Genomic DNA, 13,928 nt, shown 5'->3' on the forward strand with positions numbered 1-13,928 from the left:
CCAATACTAATGCAAAGATCACTTGACATTTCAGCAATCAACGCTGATTAGGAATATATATGTATATATAGGTTTTATTAGGTGTCTTAAAACGAACTAAACATAAAATCATTTCGTAGTAACATTAGTAAGTGTGTGTACAGAATACTGAGCCAACAACCTCGGCTGGGACTTAAGAACTAGAAATCACTCTTTCGACTAAACTAGGACAGTTAACAGATTGCGACTGGTCTTTGTACATGGAGGTTACATGGAGGTTACACAAGGAATTGGCCGGTGGGGAGCGTCGATCCCCGCCAGAGTTCGAGTTTTGGCTTCGAGTTCTATTCGTCGTCAATGCGAATGGCATGGTTCACATGGCCCTCGTCACTTGTGAGCTCTCGCGGATCGCCAATCACCGTCGTGGTGGTGTACTGCACCTGGGAGTCGCTCTTGAAGATCTCCTCCGACACGGCGGGATTGTCGATGTCCTTGCCGGTGATCTTCAGCACATTGCGTCGCTGGATAAAGTCAATGATCAGCGAAATGAACCAGCCCAGGAAAACGGTGAGTAGGCAGCCGATCATGCTGTACCACATGTAGCTCAGCCGGAAAATGGGCCAAGATCTGTAATTTCTGGGTTAAGTAAAATATATATATCTAGTACCTAAGATGTTATCTTACGTGAATCCCCCCTCCTCAATGACTTCCAAAGGTTCTGTTAGCAAGCTGCCAATGATGTTCGTCATGTTCACATGGCAGTCGCATTTGTCGATGGATGTGGGCAATGCGGGCTGCTCCACGCTCACAATTTGGGCAACCACGCCCACAAATATGACCAGGGCCAGGGACAAGAGTCCTCCGTAGAAGGCGCCCTTGGTATTGGCCTGTTTGCAGGCGATTCCCAGCACGAAGAGACCGAGGGTGACACCACCAATCAGTCCATTGAGGGTAAGCGTGGCCTGCAGAACTCCTCCCAGGTGCTCCACGATGAAGACCAAGCCGAAGGAGGCAATGCCAAAGCCCAGGGACATCCACTTGGCATAGGTGGCTCCCTTCTCCGGAGAGATTTTGATGTTCATGCCATTGACCAGCAGATCTTCGCAGGTCACAGCGGACAGGGAGTTCAAGGCAGAGGCCACGGTGCTGTTTTTGAGAAGGAAAAACTTTGAATAAGACTTCCATAAGCTGTTCTGGAGTTTAAGAGCTCACCCCAAACTGGCAGCAAAGATGCCAGCCACAAAGATTCCCGCCACGGAGCTAATATGCTCGTAGGTATTAATCACGTAGTAGGGCAACAACTGATCCGTGGCTGAAATGCGTCCAGCAGTCAAGGGATCGCAGTCCGCATAGTGGGTGAAGACCATCAGACCCGTGTAGAAGTTCAGCAGGAAGACCACAATTAAGCCGATAATGGCAAAGCCCAGAGCAATCTTGGCTAGCCTCAAGGACTTCAAGGACATGCATTTCTGAACGGACGCCTGGTTGGTGCAGAACAGCGAGGTCCAGTAGAAAAAGCCACCAATGACCACCGACCAGACGGTGTGACGTGTTGTGGGATCGGGATCCATGCTGCAGAATTAACCAGAATTGTTAAGGTCCTTGGATTCATTTGGCTTAACTCACTTGAAGAACTCCAAGCGATTGTGATCGGAAGCAGTCTGAAAGACCTGGATGGGATTGCCACTGTAGAAGCAGCCCAAGCCCACGATCAGTACCAAGGATACAGCCAGGACAGCAGCCTAAAAGGATTTAGATATATCTTCTCGTATTGATGAGTTCCACCATCTCGTTACTCACCTGGAAGGAGTCGGCAATGACTACAGCCTTCATGCCTCCCTGTGAGGAGTAGAAAACGCAGACCACATAGATCAGGACCACGGCGATTTTGGTGTCCAGTCCCGTGGCCTTAGACAGAGCAATTGCCGGTGCCAGGACTGCCACAGCCGTGTAGAAGCACATCTGAAGGAGAAGGAGTCTATATATAAATCTCATTCATTTTCGAGTTAAATCCCAGAACCCACCTGAATGACATAGAGCACTGCACCCAGAATCCTGATCTCCTTGCCAAACCGAATGCCCAGATACTCATAGCAGCTGGTGAGCTCCATTTTAAAGTAAATGGGATAGAAGATCTTCACAGCAACCGGAATGACAATCACCATGGGTATTACGATGAGCACAAACTGGGTGCCCTGGAAGTACATCTCGGATGGATTTCCCAGCAGTTCGATGGCCGTGATGAAGCTGGTCGTGAGACTGAGTGTCACCGGGAAGATGCTCATCTCGGAGCCCAGCAGGAACTCGTTGGACGAGCTGCCGCCCTTCTGGAAGAAGCCATAGAAGATGCCGATGCCCAGCGAGATGACCAGCATGCCCAGCAGAATCACGTAGTCGTAGCCCGAGAAGGTGGCCTTGTGACTGGGCGCACTGCATTCCTCCAGCTCCGCGGATGCGGGAATCTGTTGATTCTTGAAGGCTCTCAGGAGCAGGGTGGCGGCATTATCGAACTCCACATGCTCCTGGGATTCACTGGGCGACTCACCGCGCACTATCAAGTACTTGTGGCTGGAATCCAAGGGAGCAGATCCTCCTGGAGTCGGAGACCGTTCCTGCAGGGCCAATGCGGTTATAGAATGTGCCAGGGCGCACAGGGTCAGCAACTTCAGAATGGTGTCCTGGGTGGCGAACATCCTGGATCACGAGCAAGGACTAAGGATGGGGATCGAAGGATGGCGATTTCCGGGAGATCACTTTCTCCAGCCGACTTTCCACCCGGCGACGTGTGCGCAAACTGAAACGAGATCGGATCGGAAGCGATTTAGACTTGGATCACTGGCAAGATCAAGGTTCGCAAAGAGGAATTGCAACGAGGCGGCATTACAAAGCACCATCGCACCGTGGGTGTCACACTTGGTGTCATCTTGGGGCCCATTAATTAATTAACCAAACGATCTGGATCTGCGGCTCTGGATCCGGAGGAGGGGAGGCCATCGACCATTGGCCAGCGTCTCATGTTCAAGTACAAATACATTATTTCCTTATACAAACAATTCCATTTGAGCGTAATTGCTTTATGATTAATATGTTTTCTTCATGGGGCGGCAGTCAAGGCAACGCTCTTCTTTTTTTTTTTTTTTGGGTGATATTTCTTTTTCGGATTGTGGATTTCGGATTCCCAGATCCAGAGTTATGGCTCTTTTGGGGTTACAAGTGGACGGGCGATGAGCAAGAAGGCCCAGCAGAAAGCTGCCTCAAACTGGTCGTTGATTTATTCAAACTGGTTATTTCTGGCCAAAAGAAATCGCACGGCTTGCAAGTGGTAAGGAATTTGTTAAGATATTTGATTTTATTTCACGCCAATTCTAGGATGTATTTCATTGCATAATGCTACTCGATGTGTAACAAACTTTTTTAATATATTTCAATTTCCTTGCTGATTTATGCAATTACTTGTCGTTTTAATTGTCAAGTATTTGAATTCATTACACAAGCCTTATCTTTTGAGTAACTTAAATTTATTACACATGCCTCCTCCGTCTCCTCTTAATTGTTAAATCATAAAACACACATTCTGCAACTGATCAACGATGGCAATCACTTCCCCCATTCAATTGATCCCCAACACTCGACAATTATTCTTGATGAGACCAGAAGCCATGGCGCCTCCTCACTCCTCCTGGCGCCTCTACTGCCCCCGCCCACTTTTCCGGCCAATCAAACCATTTGAGAAAAGCTGCTCCTGTGCGACATGGACATGTATGCACCATATGGCCTGAATGGCGAATAGATTGGGCTACAATGTTTGAGCGAAAATGGGGAGTGCGAGCGCGCCAATCGAGATTTAAGCGAATTCAACTGGTTTAGATCGGTGGCCATTGGACTGAGCCGGATTGCGCCGGTTTGGGCCAGAAATTCGCCATCGCTCGGCGAATCTTCGAAGAGCAGCTTCCAAGTCTCCGAAGGCAAGGCCGGAAACTAAGAGCAAAAGGCCCGACCACAAGAGAGATGTCCAGATGCACAGAGAGAAAATACCAGTAAGGAATGGTCTAGGCTCCTTCTAGTTTCTAGCTCATCGTAGAATATTTTATTCAAGTTTACAAACTTCTGATTTGAGTAATCTAAACTACGAAATCATATTTATTGCTCATTTGTTTGTTGGCTATTTGTGTTTGGGGTGAAACCCGTTTTCCTTGGTGGAGGAACACACGGGTCAAATGAATTGTGGGCTCTGGTTGAGGACAGGCGTCTGGCTTAATTGGTGGACTTTCGCCCAGCCCATTCCAAAGGCCCTTCGCTTCCATTAAATGGCATCATCATCGTCTTCGAGCCCAATTAATATGCGTGTTTTGTTTTGCTTTCCTCGGCTTTTTTTTTATCTCGTCTGGGCGAACTCGCTTCTATTCTATTATAATTAATTTAAACAAAATAGTCCGCTTGACAAGTTGGCAGAAGATACCAATCGCAAGCAAGGAGATTTTCCACGGCCACGACAGCTGCAAACATTACCTAGTTCAAAACTGGCGAGATTAGCCAGCTAAAAAACAGAGTGAAGTAACACAAGCGACAAAATATTAAAATGCCTTCGGAATGGGTATAAATACTTTCAGCTTTATTAGCTTGTTCGACAAATGCATTTTACAAATTGTTTTTGCCCTCGCAACTTTTTACTCTAGTTTTAGTTAGTCATGAGTAATTGGAATAAATTTCCTTTGGGCTAATGCTTTTTACTATTCTGATGTTCTGAGATATTTTGCAACTACCAATTATCAGTGACAATCGGTATGATAAATTTCGAAATAACTCACTGGCATGCATTGCCGCTTTCACTGAAAAACTGAACAACTTCTCACCTTGGTTAGTAATTTTTCAATTCGTCAAATTCGATATCCTTCGGTTGTCGTCTTCGTTTAGCTCTCAAATGGAATTAGGTTTGCTGCACTGTATCTTAGAAATGTTCTGAACTGGATTTGCAATATTGTGCCACGATTGTTTCTGTATTTCATTAACGTGTTTTCTTAGTTAGTCACAAAATGAAACTGATCACTGTTTGGATTTGGTTCCTCGAGCCGAGTCCTTGCCGTAGTTTTTTTTTCACTTCGAGCACTAGTTGTTTCCCTTTTTTCCCAGCTCGTCGTCGATCGCTGTTCGAACGTATTGACAATTTTTAAATGAATGAGTTTTGCAAGCGGCCGTTACGCTATTTTATACAACACCCAAGGCGGCGCAGGCAAATCACAGATCTCGGATCTCAGGCCTCGGATCTCAGATCTCGGGCTCCCAGCTTCAGCTTCGGGAACCCCACCACATCGAGATCTCTTTGGGGTCTGAAAAGCGAAGAAGAGAGAAAATCGATCTAAGAGCAGGCGAAGCGTCGCCGGATATGATATCGCCGATCTCCACGGAGAGGGAAACTCGATCGCCAGCCAATGGTCGTGTGGAGTGCTAAGATATAGGCAACTTATTTTCAACAGACTCTGGGCACTAAGCCTATTTTAAAAAATAAAACCAAAGACATTATGGTTCATACTATAAATGAAACAGATATTAAATATTAAATGTTTATTAATGTAATATTATATAACTTTAAATTAAAAGGTTAGTAGATTGAGAAAATGATAGGAAACTTATAATCAGGTAGGTATGTAGGTATTAAGTAAATGTATATAAAAATATGATGGGTATAAGTAAAATAAGCTTGAGGAAACGTTTAATTGAAAATCGTGTATAAATGTTTGCCAAACCGTTTCCTAAATTGCTATCAATTAATTTCAGGGAATTGAAACGCTCTGATTCATATGCGAAGATTCATTTTCAATTCTGCAGAAGACGCTCCACGAATGGCCGGAAAATATCCGGTATTTTCCAACTCCTTTGCATATCCCTCGATGGCGATTGTTAATTGTGGCAAGTTGAGCCAAGTGAAATGCGCTGTAAACAAACATAAAAGTTTAATTGCTGGTTCTTGGCCAGTTTGGGATTGCGTGATGTGTAAATATTTCCATTTGTCTCACCCTTTATTACTTTTTAAGTAACTCGAGTCACAAAGGCAAAAAGTGCGCCAATTAATAATGGAAACGATTATATCTTTCGTTTTTTGTACACTTGTCGCCTCGCCTCAATTGCTGGCTATGTGGTGTTTTACTTGGATAACGATAACGAGTTCGATCTGGTACGATTTTGATCAGGAATGACACTCTTTCTCCCGCTAATAGAAAATTATTTGTTTACAATTCCTGTGCGCCAGTGTGGGTGTTTAATTCTAATTGAAATGTATTCCCAGTTTGAATTTAAATTTGAACTGAAACGGCGCCGGTCAGTTCAAAAAGAGTTCAAATCGCAATAAATTGATAAATGTAAAATGTATGTACATATCTAGTATGTAGTGGCAAAAAGAAAGGGGGTCTCCAAATATTCAGCAGGTACTTCCCCCCAAGCGGAAAGTCACCAAATCGACGCCCATTTTTCTAAAGGTCAGTGAGTTAGCTAGGCAGATATGCACTTAAGCATGAAGCGTGTTGCATTAATTAAATATGCCCGCCATGTCGTTAACTAACAGTCTCATGTAAATCTTGGCCATTCAACTACCTCAGCCGACGAAAAGCAGTTAAAAGCAGTTCGGCAAATGCGTCTCGGTGTTTAGGCCCGAAACGATCCCATCCCATGCCATTCCAATTCCATTCCATTCCAAATCCCCATCCCCATCCATATCCAAAGCAAATCCAGCTAACTCTGTTCCTCGGATGCAAGTGGCCGAAGACGTCACAAAACTGGTCGAGCCCCTCGTCCGCCAAGTGGTTCTTTCGGACTTTGGTCCGGTTGGGTGGGTATCAAATCACATCACATCAGATCCGAACGGTTTTTCAAACATTACAAGACAATCTTCACACGTGCTGGCTGCGTGCTGTCGAAACTGAAAATACGCAATACCAATAAAAAGAATTTTGGATTCGATTCCGGCATTACACAAGATCAAGCACCCCTCCTCCGTCCTCCCTCTATCCATCGTATGGGAATTGGAGAAAGCGTAGTAGTCAATTAATTTACTAATGAGAGTGGGCGTTGACATTGCTAAAACACTTGTTTATAAAAACAGCACAGAAAAGAACATTTTCCTTTTCACCAAGGAACCCAATATATATGTTTAAATTTTTTGCAATCCAAAAAAGCTTAAATGAAAATGAATTTCTTACTTTCAATAGTTTTTTCCAATATATAGTTGTCTAACAATAAATTGCTCCATTTCTTTCTGTGTATTAATATTTTCAATTATCGAATGTCTCAATTAGTTGCTGGCCTTAATTCTGGCTTTGCGAAGTCATCGCACTTCCGTCATTGCAATTCAATATTCACCATATATATGTAGTAAAACTTTCTTAATATTTCAAATTGCGGGCCTTGTTCGATAGCGTTGCCACTCTGGTTTTGCTGAGCTGCATAGGCATCGATAATATTTGTAAGCAAAGTATCGATTATTTTCAGATACTTTTGTCCATCTCTAATTTACCATACTTTTATTTAGGAAATATTTACAAGGAATAAATACAAAGATTTGCTTATTACCCGTGGATTATAAGTTAAAACCACGATGAGTGCAGCCACCGCCGCCGCCGCCGCTTCTGGGATCCAGAGCACAGCGGGCGCCATTCCCATGCGCAATGAGAAAGGTAAACAGCGAAGCTCGATCCTCACCAGAAATTGTTTATAAGCTGCATATCTCTTCAATAGGTGAATTGTCCATGCAAAAGGTGAAGGTGCAGCGATACATATCCGGTAAGCGACCCGACTACGCCCGTGCGGACTCCAGTTCGGAGGAGAGCGACGACGATGACTTCATTGACACCAGGAAGCGCCTTGAGCGCCACAAGGCGGAACGGCATAAGCTGGAGCTCTCCCGTCAAGGCGGCAGCGCGGAGGGCGAAGAGCGGGCGGCGGGTGAGGGCCAGGAGGAGGACGATGCCGAGGTGGACGATCCACGCCTCCGAAGATTGCGGCAGCGACCCGTAGACATGGAGGACATGGAACGTGAGCGGAGGGAACGCCACCGACACATCCACGAACCGGAAATCATGGAGAGTGACAGCGAAGACGAGGAGGAAGACGAGGGAGCACAGGGAGCGATTCAGCGGGGCACCAATAAGATCACACTGGCATCCGAATCCGACACGGATGCGGAGCTCAGCGACACAGAGCTGGAGAACCGGCGCACCAAGCTGAGATCCCGCATGCTGCAGCAGCAGCGCGAGGAGGAGGTTCTACAGAAAGAGGATGAGAAACAGTCGGAATCGTCCGAATCAGAAAGCTCCGAGTACGAGGAGGAGACCGAAAGCGAGGAGGACAACGAACCCCGCCTGAAGCCGCTCTTCGTCCGAAAGAGAGATCGTGCCACCATCCAGGAGAAGGAGCGAGAGGCTCAGAAGCAGAAGCAGCTGGAGGCGGAGGCCAAGCGGGCAGCCAAGGAGCGCAGAAGAGCCACCCTGCGAATGGTCGAGGAGAGCGTCAAGAAAGATCTGGAGAAGACCAAGCCGGAGACCAATGAGGCCTGCATCGAGGACGTGTGCACGGACGACGAAAACGACGAGGTGGAATACGAGGCCTGGAAGCTGCGTGAACTCAAGCGAATGAAGCGGGATCGCGAGGAACGTGATAAGTAAGTGAACATCAAACTGCTCTTAGAATTCCTTTTTAACAATTCTTTCCCTTTTCTTTCAGCGTCGAACGCGAGAAGCTGGACATTGATCGCATGCGCAACATGACCGAAGAGGAGCGACGCCAGGAGCTGCGCCAGAACCCCAAGGTGGTCACCAACAAGGCCACCAAGGGCAAGTACAAGTTCCTGCAGAAGTACTATCATCGTGGTGCCTTCTACCTGGATGAGGAGAACGACGTCCTCAAGCGCGACTTCGCCCAGGCCACGCTGGAGGATCACTTCGATAAGACCATTCTGCCCAAGGTGATGCAGGTGAAGAACTTCGGCCGCTGCGGCCGCACCAAGTACACTCATTTAGTGGACCAGGACACCACCAAGTTCGACTCGCCCTGGTACGCCGAGTCATCCAGCAACATCAAGTTCCACAACGAACACGCCGGCGGCATGAGGCAGCAGTTTGACAAGCCCACCGGCTCGAAGCGAAAAAAGATGGAGTAGTGTTAGACGTATGTAATTGATGTATTTGACAGGCATTAGGAAAGTAACAAGTAAATATTGTGCGGCCACAGTTATGATGGAACCAAAACTTCATATACAAACAATTATATATAATACAAATATCATAAGTTTAAGGTATGAACGAGATTTCGTCTGGGACTTCGATGTGTGATGTACAATTTTGGAATAATGGCTAACGAATGATAACAAAAAGCGGAGAACACACAAAAAAAAAAACTATAACGTTTAAAGTTTGAGCGTGTGCTCCTGTAGCATTTCAATGTTGTGTTGAACGAGCGCCTGCATAACAGCCTCGGTTTTGATGAAGTGCACCTTTTCATAGTTGTTCAGACGTCGCTTAGATTTCGTATCCTTGCTGGTGGTGACCACGTACAGATCCACGCTGATGGCCAGCGAAGGCGGTTGGGCATGAACCTTGCCGCCGGCGCTGTGAATGATGACTGTGGGAGATTACCGATTAGCCACTAGTTGGAATAAGATTTCTAGTTAGGCTTGCCTTTCATTTCGTTGGCCTTTGGCACTATGTCTTTGCCGAGCATAAAGTGCAAGCCATACAGCAAGCGAGGGTGTTCCAGTACGGAGGAGGGTTTGAACTTGTAGGTCTCCTCGAACGTTGGGTCGCTGAACAGATGGTCTGCCTTTATGTCGATGCTCCTGGTCTTCTTCACAGAGTGCAGCCAATTGGTGGAGAGAACTGGTTTGTTGGAAGCAATGACTGTTAGGAACTTATAGGTGCGCTCGCCCTTGTCCATCACAAGCAGGTCGCACTGCAAGGGATCTTCGGTGATCTCCACCACGTCTAGAAAGCATATAAATCTATTTAGAATTCAACTCGCTTTGCGGCATGTGTTTACTTACGCTTCAGTGACTTGAGGACAGTTTCCAAAGCTGGACGATTGCACATGGTGAACGCTACCTTAATTTTGCCCGTAGTAGTCTTGGCCTTTCTCACGTACAAGTTAATTGCTAGAAAAGAAGATTATGGTGTAAGATAAGGTAAGTGTAAGGTAAGGACGCATTTACCTCTAAGGGGATCGGCATCCGGCTGACTGAATCGCGTTGTAGCTGCAAGGAAAGGTAAATGTGAAAATAGTCCATCAACAATAAGAATTTAACTTACTAGCGCCTGATCTGTTCTTCAGAACTTCCTCGTCAACAGACATTTTAGGCTTCTTGGTAGGGACGTCCGAGCTGGACGTGGGCTCTTCGCCAGATGTTAAGCGCTTAGCTCGCCTGCGTGTAGTTGCTGTAGATACATTTGGCTCCTTGGCAGCAGCTGAGCTAGATGATGGCTCTTCAATTGAGGGCGTTGTAGAACGCGACTGAGCAGCCCCAGTTACTCTGGCATTATTTCCAGCGCTTGTGGAAGACTCGAGTTGTTCTATGCTTACCCTGGATATGCGGACAACCGCACGTTTAATTAATGCGCCCCCTGTTTTTACTTCCGTCAGGGTGCTGGAATCTTCGGCGATTGTCATGCGCCTGGTTCTAACCATAGGCTTTTCCACAGTTGCCTCAGCTTTGGTAGTCTCGTTTTTCTTGCCTTTTCCACCTCTTTTCGGTTTGACGGCTTGTGCTGCACTCTCAGTCTCTTCAGCGCTAGCTTTTCGCCTGGTTCTGGCCGCTGGCTTGGACATATCCTTGGTTTCTTCCCCCTGAATCTGTCTTTCTTTTTCTGCCTTTGGGGTCATAGCATCTTCGTCGGCAGTTTGGCGCCTAGTTCTGGGTTTTGCCTTGGGAATGTCCTTTGACGTTTCCCCTTTACTTGACTTAACCTTCTTAACCCTTTTTCCGCTTTCTGTCTGGACAGAACTGTCCTCCTCAAGCAACTCGGCATCATCAGCGCTATTTTGTCGAGTGACTCTCTTCGAGCCTTTGGCAATATTCTTAGATGTGTCTGCCTTACTCGAAGCAGTGTTCTTGGCCTTTCTTCCTTTTCCTAGATCAGGCGTTCGAACATCTTCATCGCTGGTTTGGCGCCTGGTTCTTGTCGTAGGCTTGGGAATATCCTTGGATGAGTCTGCCTTTTCCGCCTTCTTGGCCTTTCTAGCACGTATATTTTTGGTAGGTGGCTCTTCGTTGGGTTTATCCACCACATCTGCGTTGACTTCATTCCTTTCTGAAGAGCTTCCTGGAGTACCAGGGCGGCTTTGAATTCGTCTTTTACGGGAGCGCCATTGATTAACAACATTGTTGAAACAATCGCCTTTCTCTTCTGAGTCTGATTTGTCTTCCTTTGTTATCTCTTCTGGAATGGAATCGATGCCATGTTCCCGGATAACCGACTTGTTAAGGGCTACAAATTGATATATAAATAGGGATTTCTTTAATAAAAAATTATAAAATCGCTTACCTTCCGATTTTTTATCCACTAAATTGTTTAGCCGTTCTCTCGAGTTACTTCCCGGTCTCTCAGAACCCTCCGATCTTCGTCTGTCCTTACGGATTGCTGTAAATTAAATGGATTTTAGATTCTTCAAGTATAGCTTCATTTGCGAGTGACCTACGGGTTTCTGGAGGAGATTCCGATTTGGCCACCCGTTTGAGACGGCCAAAGCCAGTTCCATCAGTACGCCCACGACTCCTGTTACTCACGTTACTAAAAACGCCTTCAATCTGACAGATCTGGATGGAAATAACCAATAACGCAAACTATGCTTAGAGTTTAGGTTTAAGTTACCTTCTGATAGTGATTCTTATCCTTGATCACACACGGCTCAAAAAATGGTATCGACTCCTCATTGGGACTTACAGGCGACGTTGCCACAGTCCCTGAAATCATTTCATTGAGCACAGCATCTATCTCACCGCAAGTCGCTTCAAAGAATTTCGAATCTGGACAGATATTTATTTTCCAGATCCATAATAAGGAACATCTTTGGTATTCTTACCTGATGCAACTTTGACACTGTCGTCAAGTGGAATGTTCTCCTTGTCCTGTAAACTCACGGAATGCTGATTGACCACATGAAAAGGTTGCGTGGCTACGAAGTCCTGGCAACGAGAGCTATTGATCTTGGCGGGAAATGCTTGAGTGGCTATCAAATCTTGGTTGGAAATCTCATTATTTTCTGGTGAAGCCATGTTTGCTTGTGGGATTCCTAAGTTAAATGCCTGAGTTTCTATAAAATCTTGGTTGGAAGCATCATTAGCTGTAGAGGGTTTAGGTGAATCAACTTTTTGTGGCGGTGCCAAGTTAAATGCCTGTGTCGCTATGAGATCTTGATTGGCTTCATTTTCTTGTGGTGCCTGCGGACGTCCTAAGTTAAACGCCTGAGTAGCCACGAAGTCTTGGTTGTTTTGCCCATTGTCTTCCTCGTCACTTTCCAACAATTTATGTCGTGGAAATCGTTGAGTGGCTATCATATCTTGATTCTTTTCCTGACTATTCGTGTCAGGAGTGGCAGTGGGGGTCTCAATCGTCGCCACAACCAGCTGTTTAACTCCGCCAAACTGCGGTGTGGCGGTATTTGTATTGTCCGCAGGACGAACGAACGGATCTGGACTGCTGGAGCCATCGCGCCTCCTATCCCCCCCCATGATCAGGTCAAATAGATCGGGTGTGCAGATATTTCTATCTACGGACGGAGCGGTCAAATCGGGAGTAATGCAGGCATCGCCACGCGGCAATATATCATCCGCTTTGGTGCTACTCAGAGCACAGCATTTGGAATTGCTAGCCGACCAGTTCAAGGCACTCATTTCCATGTCGGTGGTGTCCAGTTGATCTAAGAAGAAAGCGCACATTATTGAAAGTTATCAGTTTCAATGGATGCACATACCCCGCTTAGTATCCTGATTTTCCAGACCTTCAATTGGTGCTGTTGGCGGCGGAAGAGGCAGCAGAACATCGCAGAGTACCTGTGAGGTATCGAAGTCATCGATGGCATCCTCATTATAATCCTGGGTGCACATGCGTATAATGCTGCCCTGAGATGATTCCTCATCGCTGTCTATCGTCGGACCTGGCTTATCAACTACGGGAATAACCGGGGGTTTAAACACTGGTGGTTCAGGTGGAAGATCCGCAAGCATATCCTGCGTTTCGGGTATCATGAAGTCATCGCCCAGCGACACTCTTTGTCCGGTCGAAGGCCTTTCGCATAACACCGCTTGGGTCTCGGGTATAAATAAGCTATCTGCCGTTGTGTTGACTGATGTGTTGGCGGATGGAGGCTGTGTTTCCGGAACATCCATGCTGTCCAAGGTTGTGTTGTTTAATCCGTTCTTCAGGCATTCCCCGAATCCGCTACTGTCGTGGACCTGAACGAAGGGTAAGCATTAAGTTATGCATCCTGTAAGAATGGTATTTGGTGCCCATACCTCATCGTGATCTTCTCCAAACTCTAGCCTGGCCTCCACATTGCCAAAGCGGAGTTTCACCTTGCCGGCCACGGCGTTCTCCATGCCGATGTCCACCACGGTCTCCTCCTGGTCGTTCACAAAGATCTTGCCCACCAGGGCAGCCAGGCGCACCACACCTCGGCGCAGTATGCAGGCTGTGGCGTGGGCCAGCTCCATTGACTGCCCATTGAGGATAGGAGTTATTAAAGGGGAAATGTTTAAGTAAGGGCCAATTTACCTCATCGGCGATGCTTATTTCCAGGCCCTTCTGCCTCCCAATGCGGTAAATGGTATCCGCTTTCAGAAGAATGGCCGGCAAACCGCCAAAAAACAGGCTTACATCTGCCATCCTGGCGGCAGTTCCTTCAAAACTGAAGGACGAAAAAAAAAAACAAGACAATAAATGGAAACAACAAACGCACTGAACGGTCACACT

General features: G+C 46.4%; 4 protein-coding genes and 1 long non-coding RNA gene across 9 annotated transcripts; 1 reads left to right on the plus strand and 4 right to left on the minus strand.

The window, feature by feature from the left end:
- Positions 1-24: 24 nt before the first annotated feature.
- Positions 25-5,495, minus strand: CG5687 (uncharacterized protein). Of its 2 annotated transcripts, none has more exons than NM_001299981.1 (7): positions 4,833-5,495; positions 2,004-2,773; positions 1,780-1,941; positions 1,606-1,721; positions 1,192-1,551; positions 664-1,125; positions 25-606 (listed from the first exon to the last, which is right to left on the minus strand). In NM_001299981.1, the coding sequence occupies exons 2-7, from the start codon at positions 2,670-2,672 to the stop codon at positions 324-326; spliced, it is 2,052 nt and encodes a 683-aa protein (NP_001286910.1). In that variant the 5' UTR covers positions 2,673-2,773; positions 4,833-5,495; the 3' UTR covers positions 25-323. The 2 variants fall into 2 exon arrangements, with proteins under 2 accessions (NP_001286910.1, NP_647678.3); NM_139421.4 differs by having other exon boundaries at positions 4,833-5,132.
- On the minus strand, positions 25-5,495 carry CG46523 (uncharacterized protein). Of its 2 annotated transcripts, none has more exons than NM_001414135.1 (7): positions 4,833-5,495; positions 2,004-2,773; positions 1,780-1,941; positions 1,606-1,721; positions 1,192-1,551; positions 664-1,125; positions 25-606 (listed from the first exon to the last, which is right to left on the minus strand). In NM_001414135.1, exon 1 carries the CDS (start codon positions 4,983-4,985, stop codon positions 4,890-4,892), a length of 96 nt encoding a protein of 31 aa, NP_001401029.1. In that variant the 5' UTR covers positions 4,986-5,495; the 3' UTR covers positions 25-606; positions 664-1,125; positions 1,192-1,551; positions 1,606-1,721; positions 1,780-1,941; positions 2,004-2,773; positions 4,833-4,889. The 2 variants fall into 2 exon arrangements, with proteins under 2 accessions (NP_001401029.1, NP_001401028.1); NM_001414134.1 differs by having other exon boundaries at positions 4,833-5,132.
- A 138-nt stretch (positions 5,496-5,633) lies between these two features.
- On the minus strand, positions 5,634-6,850 carry lncRNA:CR44536 (long non-coding RNA:CR44536). The gene has a single exon (NR_124757.1). It is a non-coding gene; the product is annotated as a long non-coding RNA:CR44536 (long non-coding RNA).
- Positions 6,851-7,459: 609 nt separating this feature from the next.
- On the plus strand, positions 7,460-9,264 carry Mfap1 (Microfibril-associated protein 1). The gene is made up of 3 exons (NM_139422.3): positions 7,460-7,646; positions 7,708-8,629; positions 8,692-9,264. The coding sequence occupies exons 1-3, from the start codon at positions 7,568-7,570 to the stop codon at positions 9,125-9,127; spliced, it is 1,437 nt and encodes a 478-aa protein (NP_647679.1). The 5' UTR covers positions 7,460-7,567; the 3' UTR covers positions 9,128-9,264.
- Positions 9,126-13,867, minus strand: mu2 (mutator 2). Of its 3 annotated transcripts, none has more exons than NM_167927.3 (12): positions 13,731-13,867; positions 13,472-13,672; positions 12,931-13,411; positions 12,040-12,876; positions 11,829-11,920; positions 11,656-11,773; positions 11,502-11,597; positions 10,269-11,444; positions 10,172-10,213; positions 10,007-10,114; positions 9,645-9,947; positions 9,126-9,588 (listed from the first exon to the last, which is right to left on the minus strand). In NM_167927.3, the coding sequence occupies exons 1-12, from the start codon at positions 13,839-13,841 to the stop codon at positions 9,374-9,376; spliced, it is 3,780 nt and encodes a 1,259-aa protein (NP_728695.1). In that variant the 5' UTR covers positions 13,842-13,867; the 3' UTR covers positions 9,126-9,373. The 3 variants fall into 3 exon arrangements, with proteins under 3 accessions (NP_728695.1, NP_001163326.1, NP_523887.2); NM_001169855.2 differs by having other exon boundaries at positions 11,829-11,965; NM_079163.4 differs by having other exon boundaries at positions 11,829-11,983.
- Positions 13,868-13,928: the final 61 nt, after the last annotated feature.

Source organism: Drosophila melanogaster, chromosome 3L (assembly GCF_000001215.4).
Source record: "Drosophila melanogaster chromosome 3L".
In the NCBI taxonomy this organism is placed as follows: Eukaryota; Metazoa; Arthropoda; class Insecta; order Diptera; family Drosophilidae; genus Drosophila; species Drosophila melanogaster.

Coding starts and splice junctions, on each gene's coding strand:
- Mfap1 (NM_139422.3), top strand. CDS start 7,568: ATGAGTGCAGCCACCGCCGCCGCCGCCGCTTCTGGGATCCAGAGCACA. Junction 7,647..7,707: donor TCCCATGCGCAATGAGAAAG/GTAAACAGCGAA, acceptor TCTCTTCAATAG/GTGAATTGTCCATGCAAAAG. Junction 8,630..8,691: donor GATCGCGAGGAACGTGATAA/GTAAGTGAACAT, acceptor CTTTTCTTTCAG/CGTCGAACGCGAGAAGCTGG.
- mu2 (NM_079163.4), bottom strand. CDS start 13,841: ATGGCAGATGTAAGCCTGTTTTTTGGCGGTTTGCCGGCCATTCTTCTG. Junction 12,877..12,930: donor AAATCAGGATACTAAGCGGG/GTATGTGCATCC, acceptor CTTTCTTCTTAG/ATCAACTGGACACCACCGAC. Junction 11,598..11,655: donor GGAATCTCCTCCAGAAACCC/GTAGGTCACTCG, acceptor TTTAATTTACAG/CAATCCGTAAGGACAGACGA.